This window comes from Orbicella faveolata, unplaced genomic scaffold (genome assembly GCF_042242905.1).
Source record: "Orbicella faveolata isolate gen_17 unplaced genomic scaffold, um_ofav_v1 contig_24, whole genome shotgun sequence".
NCBI lineage: Eukaryota > Metazoa > Cnidaria > Anthozoa > Scleractinia > Merulinidae > Orbicella > Orbicella faveolata.
Window position 1 is genome coordinate 28,552,637 of NW_028301552.1, and position 15,133 is coordinate 28,567,769.

At 39.2% G+C, this 15,133-nt stretch overlaps 2 protein-coding genes and 1 pseudogene across 2 annotated transcripts; 2 read left to right on the forward strand and 1 right to left on the reverse strand.

The window, feature by feature from the left end:
* Positions 1-162: 162 nt before the first annotated feature.
* LOC110045623 (uncharacterized) lies at positions 163-12,425 on the reverse strand. Its single transcript, XM_089291915.1, has 9 exons — positions 11,291-12,425; positions 10,508-10,642; positions 10,179-10,269; positions 8,932-9,254; positions 7,859-7,941; positions 3,074-3,154; positions 1,927-2,004; positions 1,515-1,580; positions 163-523 (listed from the first exon to the last, which is right to left on the reverse strand). The coding sequence occupies exons 1-9, from the start codon at positions 11,505-11,507 to the stop codon at positions 314-316; spliced, it is 1,284 nt and encodes a 427-aa protein (XP_089148041.1). The 5' UTR covers positions 11,508-12,425; the 3' UTR covers positions 163-313.
* LOC149111207 (uncharacterized) lies at positions 4,286-5,425 on the forward strand (annotated as a pseudogene).
* Positions 12,390-15,127, forward strand: LOC149111208 (uncharacterized). The gene is made up of 4 exons (XM_089291933.1): positions 12,390-12,519; positions 12,845-13,041; positions 13,178-13,315; positions 14,680-15,127. Exons 2-4 carry the CDS (start codon positions 12,870-12,872, stop codon positions 14,814-14,816), a joined length of 447 nt encoding a protein of 148 aa, XP_089148059.1. The 5' UTR covers positions 12,390-12,519; positions 12,845-12,869; the 3' UTR covers positions 14,817-15,127.
* Positions 15,128-15,133: the final 6 nt, after the last annotated feature.

A 15,133-nucleotide genomic window follows, 5' to 3' on the forward strand; every position in this document is an offset into this window, starting at 1 on the left:
CAGGGTGGTGGTGCAATTCCATCTCCCCGACCAAGAATGCCTGCACTGCAACAGTGGTGGGGAAAAAATATTGTTCACAAGAAAAACAAAGGTTGAAAAATTCTGGTTGGAAAAGAAGTGCCAGCTCTGATCAAGAGGTGGCTACAATAGCTCAAGCAACCCTGAAACTATATTTAGTTTTATTTCAATATATTATAAATATTTTGCAAACAACAAGTAATTTTCTGCTCATTTTGAATAATTCTTTCAAGTTATTTTGTCCTTTGAATTCATGGTTATGAAAAAATCCACAAGCTGAAGAGTTAAAATTAAATCATGAAAGATGAATAAGTATATCAACTGGTAAACTTGACCAAGGCTTACTGTGACACCAAGAGTTTTTATCGTGTTTAAAAAGAAGTTTAGCTGGTTGCTTTTTGTTATTTATTATATCCAGCAGAATGCAGTCTGGTCCTTTAATGATATCCACAGAGTATGCCAACTTCCTCTTTTGTTTGGGTTCAGCTGTTCCAGTAGTGAAATCCTTTAACAGAAAAAGAGAAAGCACTATTAAAGGGACTGTGTCAGAGCTGAGTTTAGTCTATATTTTATGAAGTTTTGCTAAACACTCACTTTGAAACTTAATGTTGATGAAGAAATTACTTCTATGGATCTCAATGACAAAACCATAGCTTCATTACAAACAGATATGTCTCCAGGGTATTTTTTTGTTAGGGATGACAGACAAACAAACAAGATTAACTTTGGAAAGGTGAAGGTGTCTTTGAAGGTGTCCAATTAATTGAAATTTGAAATCGTCCTTGTTATTGTGTTCTGAAAATTCCTTGCCCAATCACTTGCTGAATGTCCAATTGCTTATAAGAGATGTGCCTGCAGGGAATCATGGTAGTTGTATTCATCATCTTGGACTGGATATTTGTTTTGATGAATACAGCTACCATGATTCCCTGCAGGTGCATCTCATGGAGGGAATTGGCAGCCATTGTTCTCATAGAGGGGGTTGGCCATTGTTCTCCATTCAGTGCACTTACCAAGCAGTTGAGCAAGTAAACAGATGTCTATTTTGGTGTTCCGATTCTTCCCTTAATTGAGACACTTTTGAGTTGGCTGAAAATTTCATGCTACAGAGACCTGCATCATGTGATTAGATTTCAATTTTTGCTTCAGTAACTAATCCAAGATATCATACATCCATCTCTGTTTAACTATGTCACTATTTCTGATCTTTTTTCAGGCTCTTGCTTAGGATGAATTGAGTTCACAGGATTCTTGTTACCCACTATAGACAAAAACCAAGAATAAAAACAACACTGGTACATAAAGAGCAAAAACTTAATATACAGGGAGTGTAACTACGAGCTGTAGCAACAAATGTCTATCTAAATGCACCCTAGCATGTACCCTTATTCAGTTTTACCTAATGTTATCTACATAAGAGTGAACTAAAAAAAATGACTGGTCACTATTTTACTACAACAGAGAATATTAAAAAGTAAGAAAACCGATATACATACTTTCTTAGGGATGGTATCAGGAGTTATGTCAGGTGTTTCATTTGAACCCAATCCTTGGCAAACACTCTACAATAACAACAGAGAAACATGAGGTTAGAGTGTCAAGTGGCTGCACACCCTCAACAGAATGAAAACACTCTCAAATGGGCATTAGTGAATACACCAACCTAGTAACTTTAAGGTAAGGTGCTTAACTCTGAAACTGGTAGCATAACACAGCTAGCAGTAACATTAATTACTAACCCCTGGATGGCATGCTAGTCCACTGCAGGTTACCGCCCCAGCATTTCCACAGTTTTGCTCTATCCACTTTGCCCAAGAAAACAAGGTCAGTTGCAAACCACTACAGGATACCAAGCTCCAGACCTTTGTAATAAGAGTTATAATATTCCAATGCCATTATAATACTAACCCTTTTTAGGTCTGTGGAGTTTTTCGTAGTAGGAATAACACAAAGTTTCTTATTGGCTGTTATTGGAGAGACATTGAGCTGTTGATAAAACAAACATCACAATGTTATATAACAACAAGACACAAGGTTATTAAGGTTGGTATGTTTCCACCTATGTGCCAACCTTTAGAGAGTGGTTGACATCTTATCTATCCTTTCAACCCATGACCAAGAAATTCATTTTACATCACTTTGCATACATAGCAAATGCAAACAACCACAAAGCAAGACGAACAAAATAATGTAAACAGATCAGTCTTGTCCGTCATACATCTGCTATACACCAGGATGCATTGTGCTTTGGCTTGCTTGTTGTGCACTGTACAGCTTTTCAGAAAATAGTCCAAAGAAAATATGCATGCTGATTGGTTAAAAATAATTATTATTTAACAAATAGATTCCATGCTGTCATGCATCTGTTCAGTAATTGATCACAGATGACGACAAAATGCAGTAAGAACAAATAAGTGGCACATGAGGCGATAGCAGAATGTGTCCCTGATGTTCTTACCACATTTTGATGTCTTCTGTGATCTATTATTGAACAGATGTACAGCAACATGGAATCTACTGGTATGTATACTTTTATATATTTAGTGTTTTTGACTCTGTTCCAACTGCAGTTGCTATTCTTTGTTTCCAGTGTATTCCAATATTCAAATTGTTCACGTAAAATTTATGGTGTAATTCTACAACATAATTTTGTATACAGTGAGCATTCAAATGTACAAGCGACGAACATTTGAAACTGAAGATGACATAGGAATGTCAAGACATGTTTTGTAAAATGCAAAATGTTGCTTCCTTTTTCAAAATCGCTGTTACTTTGCTGTTTTTACTACTTGTTTTGTATAACAAAGAATTTATGATGTCATCTGTGTCTGTCCTCCAATCATAGATCATTTAAAGTAAGAAGCAATTGAAATGCAAGAATAATTTGACATATTACATAAACAATAATAAATTATGAGCTAGAGATTCTTATTGGGTGATATCAGGGAAGTAAAGTTGAAGAGAATGCTAAAACTGGACTATATTATGGAGAAAATTTGAAATTGCCAGATATTGTAACTTACAGAGGTTGGAACCTATTGCACTGGTTACTTACTGTTGCAGAATCCAAGAGTTGAATGTTTTCTGGATCGGTAGGGGTACTGCACCTGGGACGACATGTTTTGTGGAATGCCTCCTGAAAAACATACAATTAATAAAGTGTATTATTGTTTGTCTCATGATGTAGTCACTTGAGATGTAGATTGCAACGTTTCGACTGCTTACTGCTAGTCTTCTTCAGGCGATAAGGTCGACTGATTGCACGGTATCATTTATATCCCAAAGGTCGGCTGTGATTGGTGCATTTCGATCCTCCTATCGCTCCATTGTTCCAGCGAGTAGCTGTTCCCTAAGCGGTCCGCTGTTGCACTGTTCTCCTGTTGTTGTGTATTTTGATCATGGGCATCCTTGCTTCAGGAATTTCAATTCCACTATCCCTGTTGATGTTATTAGGGTGAAGTCTTATGTGAATAGCTTCCTTGACCCTATGTGTGTACCAGTGAGGATCTTGATCAATAAACTTGACCTCATTCCAGATAGGATAGTGGACGGTCTTGTGGGTGTGTTCAGAAACGGCGGAGGTCTGAGCCCTTATTGAGGAAAGGTCTGAATTTCGCCGTGACTCCTACAAGCGTCCCAGCCACCAAGATCATCGCCAAGATTGAGTCAGCAGTCAGGCCACTGGATGCGGAGCGAGCAGACACAGTCAGGAGATCTGTCAACACCATCCTTCAACAGGCACAACTACCCACGCCCAGCATCACGAAGGAACAGCAGGAGGCTCTTAAAAGCCTAAAAGAGGACAACTCCATCATGGTCCTTCCAGCTGATAAAGGTCGCGCCAGCGTAATCCTGGACGCTGACACATACCACGCAAAACTGTCAGCGCTAATTGATTCCGGACCGTACCAGCTGCTCAACAAAAATCCGACAGACCATTTGACCTGGAAGCTATCTGAGAAGCTGCTAATCCTGAAACGGAATGGACACATATCAGGGGCGGTTTATAATAAGATCAGACCCCGACACAAACAACCACGTAGGATCTATGGTTTGCAGAAGATCCACAAGGCCGACACACCGCTTAGGCCAATTGTGTAGTGTGTCAGCTCCTTAGCATACGACCTGTCTGCTTTCTTAGCTAACGTATTATCTCCTCTTGCAGGTAACTCGAACTTCACAGTGAAAAACTCAACTGACTTCGCCTCCACCATTGCCAGTGAAGAAATCCAGGACCACAAGATCTTTTGACATAGAGTCACTGTTTACCAACGTACCAATCGAGGGTGCCATACAAGCCGCACTACAAAAAATGGAGAACGACGCAGGCCTGGCTGACCGCATGACACTTACACCAGTTCAAATCGTGGACCTCTTGGATTTCGTATTAAGATCTATGTACTTCCAGTACAACAGATCAATTTACAAACAATGAGACAGCGCAGCCATGGGGAGCCCTGTATCCGCGGTTATTGCTAATCTCTGCAGGGAGATATTTGAAGAACAAGCAATAGAGTCCGCACCTTGCAAGCCTAAGATCTGGAAACGCTACGTAGATGATACTTTCACCATCCTGGATTGGGATAGAGTTGACGTCTTCCTGCAACACCTAAACAGTCAACAACCATCAATCCGTTTCACCACGGAGATCGTGAATAACAGCAAGATTGCCTTTCTTGACAGGTCAGTTTATAGAGAACCTGATGTCCGCCTTACCACCAGTGTCTACCTGAAACCAACACATACTGATCAGTACCTAGCGCATGATTCACACCACCCTCAGTCAGTAAAGCGCGGTATTGTGAAGTGTCTGTACGACCAGGCTAAATGTCTTGTGACCAAACCATTAGTAATCGCTGGAGAGAAGAAACATTTGTCATCTGTACTTGTTTCTAACGGATATCCCTCCTCTTTTGTACAGAAGATCACAAAGGCACGGACAACCCCGAGAAGAGAGCCTGTCACGGAATTGAAATCCACTGCTATTTTACCTTATGTCCAAGGAGTTTCAAAGTCTCTCCGTCGCTGCCTAGAACAACAAGGCATTCGCACCCTCTTTAAGTCCGACACGACACTTTGGTCACACTTAGTGCGACCAAAGGACACCGTCATCCCAGCTAAACAAGATGGTGTTGTCTACAGGATTCCCTGTAAGTGCGGCAAAGTCTACATTGGGGAAACAGGGAGATCTATGCAGGAGAGGGTCAAAGAACACGACAGGGATATACGACTCACCCGTATTCAGACCTCTGCCGTTTCTGAACACACCCACGAGACTGGCCACTATCCTATCTGAAATGAGGTCAAGTTTATTGATCGAGATCCTCACTGGTACACACATAGGGTCAAGGAAGCTATTCACATAAGAATTCACCCTAATAACATCATCAGGCAGGGCTGGAAATAACAGTCGGTCATCGGATATTGTCCGACCAAATTTTGAATATGTCCGGCTAATTTCACGTTATGGTCGGACATGATGTCCGAACATTTCACCAACACCAAGTTGTTGTCCATCCATAAAATTTAGTTAGATACATTGTTAAAAGGCTCAAAATTGTGACCGGTACGGTCGCCAATGCGGCTAAAATTTCACCTGTGGTGACCAAATATGCTAGTTTAGTCAACAGCCGAAAATACGTCTGTGTTCACAGGCTACCATAATGGCGACTTTGTTTCTCTGTGTTGACGATCAACAACGGTTATTTTCTCAGACATTATGTCCTTCCAGAAATACATAGTTAAAGATCTTTGCTTCTATAACACTCAACATAAGAAAAGAAAGCAATCTATCCTTTTGCTTTGCTGTAAAGAATTCCCTCATATCGGAAAACTTGCAAATGGCCGATCGTGTTTGAAATCGCCCGATAATACATGGCAAACCCTTGAGCATTGAGTACGTCAGGTATGCCTACCGATTGTGTCTCTTGTACTTCACGAATCCTTCATAGACATTACATTAGCTATGTACACAAAATTAGTGGCCATAAAAGTCTTGGAAATTTTTTCTTAACAGATTTTATGCATTGAGTTCTTTTCTGAATAAAATTCCTACTTGATTTTTATCACAGTCGCCAAATGGCCACTCAAGAATTTTTTTAATTTTGGGCCCTTGACTCTGACAGTTTGAGCCATATCCTGGAGCCCATTATGGACTCCTGCCATATCATAAAGCAGAAGCGTTCATCTTTCCTGTACTTGCCAAGTAAAGTACTCTTCAGAAATCGCCCTATTATGCATGACATGTATTGCAATATGCTGTTAGCACTTCATGTATGTACCCTAGAGTCAACTTTGGTCAGGAGCCTGCAACTCCCATAGTAAGCTTATGTCACGTTATTTTTACAGACCATTCTATTTTTAGGCTTCTTTTCCCACGAAAAAGGTCTTTTCCGGTCCACATGAATGCGCATCGGTAAGGAAAAAATGGCAGCCTTAGGTGGACATGTCGACCTAATCTTCCAGTGAAATTATAAAGTCTGTGCTTGTGATTAGTCACTGAGGTTCCTGCGGGGATCTGAATTTGCGGTAAATTCAAACTAAAAATAGACGGGTCTGTAAAAACGCCAGGACAGGAATAATTGGGGTAGTTGCACACTCCTAGTGATGGTCTTCAGTAGAAAACTAGGTTTGCTTGATAAACACATAACCAGGAGATAACCAGGAGAGATCGGTGAAGTCGTCTAGTAGATTAAGTCAACTAGTTAATCATAAATGATAGATAAATCAAATTTAAATGCAGTTTTGAATGATTTGTATTGAAAATCTTTACAGTATGCTAATAAATTTTCTAATGCTAATTAATTATGCTAATCAATTATGCTAATTAATGTCCGGTCAAATTGATAAGATGTCTGACCAAAATGAGAGATTTGAAAGGACACATGTCCTGTTAAAGAAGAAAAATTATTTCCAGCACTGAACAGGGATAGTGGAATTGAAATTCCTGAAGCATGGATGCCCACAATCAAAATACACAACAACAGCAGACCACTGAGGGAACAGCTACTCACCGGAACAATGGAACAAAGGGAGGATCGAAATGCACCACTCACAGCCGACCTCTGTGATATAAATGATACCAGGCAATCAGTCGACCTTATCGCCTGAAAAAGACTAGCAGTCAGCAGTCGAAACGTTGTGATCTACATCTCAAGTGACTACATCGTGAGACAAACGATAATACACTTTATTATTGCATCTACCACAATGAATAACAACAGCCTTTTCCTCGACAACATAAAATTATTTTCTAATTATACCACAATTGCACAATTACCTACGAGAGAGTAGGAAACTCTCCAAGATAGCAAGATTATTTCATATGTGTCTGAAAGTCTGAAATCAAATTTATGAGTGACCAAGTGACTGCAGGTACTTGCAGTTTATCTAGAGAAGGACTGAGAGTGATAAAAAAAGGAGAGTAACATAAATTTGAAACGAGCAATTGAAAATTTGTGCAAAAATGTAACTAGGAAGCACAATGCACCAGAAAATTAAGCTGGAAATGTGAGCCTTCTTATAGAGGGGTGGTAGTGCACTTGTCTCTGGATTGAGTGGTTCTAGTTTGAGCCCTAACCAGGGCCAATGCGCTGTGTTCTTGGACAAGACACTTCAATCTCACAGTACCTCTCCCACCTAGGGGTGTAAATGGGTGTCTGCAAATTTAATGCTGTGGGTAACCTTGTGATGGACAAGCACAGAAATACTCCTGGTCACTTCATGCTACTGAAACAGGAGATAACTGCGAGCATGATGGGCCACTTTGCTTGAATGCAGACCTATACCTATGAGCCTTCTCAGAGACACAGTTTTATAACAATTGTATACTTCTCTGTACCTCTCCGTCGTGCAACTTGTACATTTCTGTGTCCATTTTGCTCTTCTTGGGAAGTTCAGTATGTTCATCATGCTCTGGCTCTTCTAAAGAAATAAGATGTCCAAGTTGTGCTCATTACAATTCAAATATGAGTCATGACACTACATGCATACTATTATTATTATTATTATTATTATTATTATTATTATAAATCTTGTCTTGCCATTGTAGTAACTATGACTGCCTGAAGTGGTTGTTGTCCAGTTAAAAGCTTTTGTATGACTTTCATGCCATGTTCACAAGACATTTTTTAACAAAAATGTTTCAACAAAAAACCTCAGACTTGTTCTCAGGTAATTAGCTGCTACCTTCACAAAGTGCCCTGACAATCTCTGGGAAACTTAAGAAATTAGGTCGAATTAAAGATTTGAAAGATTTTCAGAACATCCGGATTCGGCATCATTAGAGTGAGACGATCTGGGATTGTTGGTGTTGACATGTTTGATAATGGTGTAAAAAATCACTTACATATTACATGGAGCTACAATCCCTTGCTGTGTGTGCAGGGAGTTGCACCTTCAGTGATTGTTACAGTTGACTGTTGTGTAATCTGGAGAATTATGATTTGCAAAGAAAGTTGTGTCTGATAGCCACACCTAGTGGATTTTGCAGATTGCACTAGTGATATCTGTTAATCCCTAGCCCGATGAGTAAGTGATGTTTCTTGGGAAAATGTGTGAAGAAATGTAAATTATGGAAGTACTGTAAGAGACTGACGTAATTTTTGGGGGGTAAGGAGAATGACCTTCAAGCTAGTATAACATAACTACAGTTTGTCTGAAGGGCAAGCCCAAATATTGGTTTTCTTTGCACCCTGAAGATGTGTACAAACATGTCAAAACAAACAACAGGCTCCTAGATTTACAGGCTAGGGGCAGAAGTGATAGAATTACAAGAGAAACCTGACATCAGTCAGGGAGAAGGTTAACTTATAACCAACTACCATGCCTGATCCAGAAGGAAAAGCAGTACCCCAGATTGCTTCATACTACTAGAGTACCTTAAATATACTTTCCCTTTCAATAAATGCCTACCCATTATGGCCGAGAGATCTTGAGGAATTATGTCTTTAAGCTCCAAATGGCAGTCCTCCTCAATAAGGGTTGAATTGTGAGGCTCAGAAACTTGTGACTTGTCATTCTTACCCAAATCATCCAGACTCAAGTCATCTAAAATGTCTTCACCAGTTAAAGAGCGGCATAATGACATGGATTTGATGGTAGAAAGTGCATGATCACTACTGCATGCATTGCCACCACATACTGAGCAACATGACATTGACTTGGAAGAATATGTAGTTGTAGAAACTAGAACCTTTGATTTCTTTGCTAATGTTTTTTTCTTGGAACTGTTACTCCTGAAAGAGAAATTATGTACATGTCACTAATTGGGGACCTTTAGATTGGACTTCAATTACAAGTATGATTTTTGAATTTCAAACCAGTGACGTTTCCTAAGGCCTCTCTCTTCATGTTGGTTTTAGGTAAGGAGGGTACATGTAGCTCATGGGATGAGTTGGGTGTGTAACATGATAATGGGGAGGCTTCAAACTAGATTTGAAAAGTGCTACTCGTACTGAAATCTAGTCCTCTATTATTAGGCTTCAGAGGGAAACGAACAAAACACTAAAACACCGTAACAACAAACACCTAAACATTAAGGTGGCTCCATAGGGTAATCATTTATGGCGTTGCATACGCAAGTGTTATGCTTTGAATGCTGTTTTTGCATTTGCTTTCATGCCTAGTCGTCTCAAACTTATTACATGTAATAAGCAATGATTACATAGTGTTTTGCTATCATCTCTGTTAAAATTTTGGGATTTAGTCTTAAATTATAAATGCCCAAACAAAAATGTTTTTTACTGTTTTTATGGCTTTATTTGTGATTTTCATGAATTTCCTTCGGTGAAATGTTCCAAAATTTTTACATCACATCGCTTCCAGCGGGATACGAATTTTAAACACGAAAAAAGTAGGGTTTGTAAAGGCAGTTTTTTCGATATTTTCAAATTTGTGTCTTTTACCGCTGCAAAAAATCTGGTCTTATAGATTTCCCTGAAAAATGAGCTCTGACTGAAGTAAAATATTTGCTACCAATCTGCCAAATTTTATGGAATTTCACCGAAGGAAACGCGAGAAAATTCACTGTCAGTTTTGCTTTTTGCGCTCATGTTGACTTAGTAAAATATCGAAAAACACTGCTGTTTTCCTTTGAGCGCATGCAGATTACTTCCTCAGCGCTCGCGCAATCGTAAACACTATAATGTTGAGTTAAATACCTCTCCAATTCTGCTCGGTATATTTTGCATTCTTTACTGTCACTGGAGCCCACTTTCATAAGTTGAGAGCTGCTTGGAGTTAACCTCCTGCCTGAAATAAAAATACACAGTGGGATATACATTAAAAACCTTATCCATTTGTGTGAAATACATGAGGAAGTACTTGAAAAACAATTTTGCAAGCCCCAAATCGAAGTCAAACTCATGACCTTCCAGACACTGGGTGGACACTACTACTAGTCTATGGGAGACTCATGGTGAGCAAGGTTGTAAAAGTTAATCACCATGCCCCACAGCAAAGAATAAAAGTATATGACATCAACTCTTACGTGAATGCCTTGACTGATGGTTGGGTGCACATGGTGTTCTGCGCAGAGTTTTCTCCAGAGGTATATTACTGATGTTCCTGAGAGCAAGAGTAGTGCCACATGGCACCCCAGAAGGGGTCATCCAGGTTGTGGGACCTGCTAATTTCACATATATGAGTATAAACAAAGGTATAGACAGCAATACATGGGCTGGGTTGTTTGAAAGCCGGTTAATGCTAACCCAGGATTAAAAGTTAAACAAATTAGTGTTAATGTTTCCTGTGTAAAAATGGTTTTCACTGCTTACATTTTGTGTAGTTTGAGATTGTTCCAAATATTCAACACTGAAGGACAAACAATGTAAACAGAAAGCCTGACCCAAAAGTTTCAAAACTGAAATCAAAGTGCTTACTAATCCTGGGTTAGCTTAAGCAGGCTTTGAAGAATCCAGCCCTGGGATATTGTTTAGTGTGGGGATTCTTTAGCCTGTGAAGTGGCGTACATCTCAATAGGCCACATTTGATATATCAATATTCTAACATGGCTCTGAGGCTTTCAGGACAAACTTCTATATTTGGCGTAGTTTTCTTTGTATCCAAGTCTCTTTTGGGAACTGAGAGACAAAAGAATTTACAATTTTGACCTGAAAGCCATGGAGCCATGTTAGAACATTAATACATGGAATGCGGCCTATTGCCTCTGGTTTTGCTTACTTCCCGTGCTGTTAAAAGGAGAGAACTGCTAAGCCTGCTCAAGATTTTTGTTCAGACATGGCTTTTAAATTGGTGACTCACTGGACTGTACCTTTCTTGTCTGTACCTTGCTTTGAGCTTGTTTCTTTGGAAGATGGCATCCACTCTTCAGGTGTATCTGGTGTACGGAAGTGGTGCTTCTTGGCAATCTGTACTGGACGATTCTTTGAGTAAGTTGTAATGGCATTCTTTCTTGTTGTTCCAAACAGTGTACCATCTTTACTTTCTGAAGCTTTATATGTAACTGCTTTATGAGTCTTGAAGCTCATTGTGAGTAGCTTGTGTGGTGTGCAAAAGTTTTTAAGCTGTGTATTATATATTTTATCACCTGGAGATAAAAGGAAGATATTGGCTATTATTTCAGATTGCTGTAAAACACCAGTTAGAGGGCACCAGGGTCTCAAAAGCCAAACCTTTTAAGAGAAAGTATGAAGCTAACCTGGAATTTCTGGAGGTTAGGGGGTTCAAACAAGAATAATCTTTTGTTGGGGAGGGAGTAAGAGAAATGTTTACATTTTATAAGAACACAATGTATCCTCCAACAGTAAAACCTGACATTTTGAGAATTGCACGGCCAAATGTTAAACATACGCCTCTGGTGATTGGTGATTTTAATGTCAAAAGTAGAAAGACCTAGCAAAGGTATTTTGAAGAAAGGAAACCAAGATGGTAGAATTCTGCTCAGTGTGACTCACTTACTGCTTCATTAACTCTGCAGTAACCATAATTCCCCTGAGCGTTAGCGGGGCATTTACCAGAGGTCAGGCATGTTTCCTCATGTTTGAATGAGCCCGTATTTGCTAACTATCGAACTATGACATAAGCTTAAATCTTGTATATTTCCTTCACCTTAACTCATTGCCCCTGGAAAAAGACCGCACATCTTTTAACTAGTTCATCGATCATATCCTAGAACAATTTTACCTGCTTTGATGGGACCCTCTACGACCGAACACCACTTATAAAATTAAAATCAGGATCACTCTCAACAGTCATAATCCGCCATCTGAGTTTGAGCTGACCGCGAAATCCCGAATGTTTCCGAGAATTATTACGATCACAACTAATATAGCAATTGGTTAACATTTTCCGATCTTATTCTCGGTCGCGTTCGGTCTTTACCGACCACAAAGGGCGGGAAAATAGAGCGGGCAACCAAATTTCCCGCAAAGCGCAGAGTCCAAGGAATCTAGTTGTTATTGTGTCGTTGCTGCGAAGTTTTGGGGCAAATCTCACGAATTTTAATTTAACTCGGTCTTTAGCTGTTAGTGCTTTAAATAGGTAACCTTTGTTCCGATTGCTCTACGTTTTAATCTACATTTTCTGGTGTTTGAACAAACCATATCCAGTGTTCTCACTTACTGAAAGCTGAGCCTTCTTTCCTGTCTAGAAGTTAAATTGTGATTTTTTAAATGGAAAGGTTTCCCTAAGGCTTACAATTTTTTCCAGTAAAATGTCTTTAGCTTTCTAAGCCCTTCTAGCACAGTCACAAGTCATGATCTCACATACGGGCCCCAAAAATTTATTTACTCTGAGCTTACTTAAGCTTAAGCTTAATTTTAATACAAAGCTATTTAATGTTATGTGCTTTCTTCTGCTCCAACAGATAAGCAGCTTGTGTACAAGCTGAGATGACCGCACCAATAGGCTTTACTCATTCGCCATTCCTATATCATCACGTGCCAAATTCACCGTATCTGATGCCAAAAAGGCCACAGGTTACCCAATCACCAGTCCCATGTGTGCCTGACATTGATAACCTAAGAGACAACAGACACTCAACAAGTGGTCTCCTCCATAATGGTAAGAATAACAAATCCCTCAGAATGTTCTGTTTGCAAGTCTGTGTACTTACTTACAAATTTCCTATTCATTGTTTTTGGTTACTTGGTACAAATTTGTCCTGCATACAAGATATTTATCTTGTTTTCCCTTGCAGGAAGAGATACAAGTACAAGGCCACAATATTCAATTAACCATAGTCTTCTGTCACCTACACCCGTGGTTCCATCTATTTCAGCCCCACCAACACCACAACAAGCAACTCCCAGCACTGTTTCTGGAACTCCACAGAAAGGTACAGTGAACTTCACTCAACACTGCGAAAGATTGTTACAAACAATATTGTAATTTAGCTGGAATTTTTTCCCCAACAGCATGTTCTCTCACTGGGTTCTTCAAGGTCACAAGACATCTAATATTAGAAAATAGCCCAGATAAAACTCGCATGCTGATTGGTTTACAATCATTTTTCTACAACTCAATAGAAACACAGAGCTAGCATGAGCTGTTGACATAATGACAGTGCAAGGAAAGAGAATTTACATTTTGATGATCAAAGTAAAAAGTTTTCTTTTTATGTTGTCACGGAATATTCCTCCGTGTTTCTATTGAGTTATAGAAATGCTCGTGGAAATTTGGGAGAACTCAAAAAAGCTGTGGTAATACTTACCTGTCAGCTTGAGATCCTACAGCATTTCTTGTTCTCTCAACTTCCACTTGTGTTTCTATTAAACGATTACATTATGAGTTCGAGATTTCTATTGCTCGATAGTTGATGAGGGTACAGCCCGAGTCAACTATCACAAAATAGCAATCAAGTGCAAATAATCCTATTGTTTTGGTATAAATCTACTCTTCACAGACTCTTCAAAAATGCCAAGAAGTGGCTGTCATTTTGTTAATAAGGGCACACAGCTATGTTACTCGCTGTCTACCACAGAATAGATAGTGAGAAGCATAGCCAATCAGAGAATCGCATTCATCATAGAATGCTAGTAGATTTATACTTAAACTTGATAGAAACATGGTATGTTTTCTATTTCTTATTAAATGAAACTGTTTCCAAAGCTGTGACATTAGAGGATAACAGTGCACTGTTACCTGCAAATATTGACCCATGACTACCTCTAATGTCTTTGTTGTGCTACATAGCAAATCACTTAATGGCTGATTCCCAGGGAAACCAGTAAGTTTTGTTTCCCTCGAATCTAAATTTTGTAACATGGTTTGGATTACCCCATGCATTATTTTATAAAATTAATTTTGGGTGTGAGGATTGTCGTTGTAGCCTCGTAAACATATCTTCTTTGTACATATCTGGCATATCTTCTCTCTAAGTCCCCCAAAATGTCTGCCTAACCATTAAGCAGGGGGGGGGGGGGGGGGCTAAAATGGTTGCTGCTATATCTAGAGAATTTGGTTCCTTGTTCAGTTTGTTTGTTAAGGTCTTTAGAAGTTTAATTTAACAGACAGTTGCTATCATTAAGGAGAAGGGTAAGCTTGATTTCCACTGCTGATTTGAGTCTGGAGTACACTCCTGCCTTCATGGCAGGAGCGCAGGCTCCTTGCCCAAACAGCAGCTGGTAATTGAGCCTAGGAGAAAAGAGGGACATAACTGTTAGCCATGACAATGAAAGATTTAAACTTGTTGTTCTGCAGAACAAGTTGTGCCACATTTCTCACCTGTGCAGGCAAAAAATCCAATGAATAGGAAAGGGAGACGACTGAATACCTCACCAAGGCAGGAGACAGTACCAGAAATAAGCTTGTTTTCAGGAGATGAAATATTTGCATAAATTCAACACAATAAATTATTATGATTCCAAAATGGTTTACTTCACTGCAGTTTAAAAATCTATATTCTACTCAAATAGTAAAAAGAAATAATTTTCTGCCCTATTTGTTAAAAGGAAATACCAACAAGTGAAGAACTGAACAGAGTTAAGGGAAGATAGGTTGTAAAGCTCTTTTAGTTTTGCAAAACAAACATTATGTACACCTGCTATTAGAATGGTGAAATCTGGATTCCATCACAAAGCATAAGTTGCTTTTAGCAATACACCATTGGATAAAAAGCAGCTAAGACTCCAAAGTGCTCAAGGCAGCTTAGTGT

Coding starts and splice junctions, on each gene's coding strand:
- LOC110045623 (XM_089291915.1), bottom strand. CDS start 11,507: ATGAGCTTCAAGACTCATAAAGCAGTTACATATAAAGCTTCAGAAAGT. Junction 9,255..10,178: donor TACCGAGCAGAATTGGAGAG/GTATTTAACTCA, acceptor TTTCTCTTTCAG/GAGTAACAGTTCCAAGAAAA. Junction 524..1,514: donor CTGATACCATCCCTAAGAAA/GTATGTATATCG, acceptor TTTCTGTTAAAG/GATTTCACTACTGGAACAGC.
- LOC149111208 (XM_089291933.1), top strand. CDS start 12,870: ATGACCGCACCAATAGGCTTTACTCATTCGCCATTCCTATATCATCAC. Junction 13,042..13,177: donor AAGTGGTCTCCTCCATAATG/GTAAGAATAACA, acceptor TTTCCCTTGCAG/GAAGAGATACAAGTACAAGG. Junction 13,316..14,679: donor TTCTGGAACTCCACAGAAAG/GTACAGTGAACT, acceptor GTTGTTCTGCAG/AACAAGTTGTGCCACATTTC.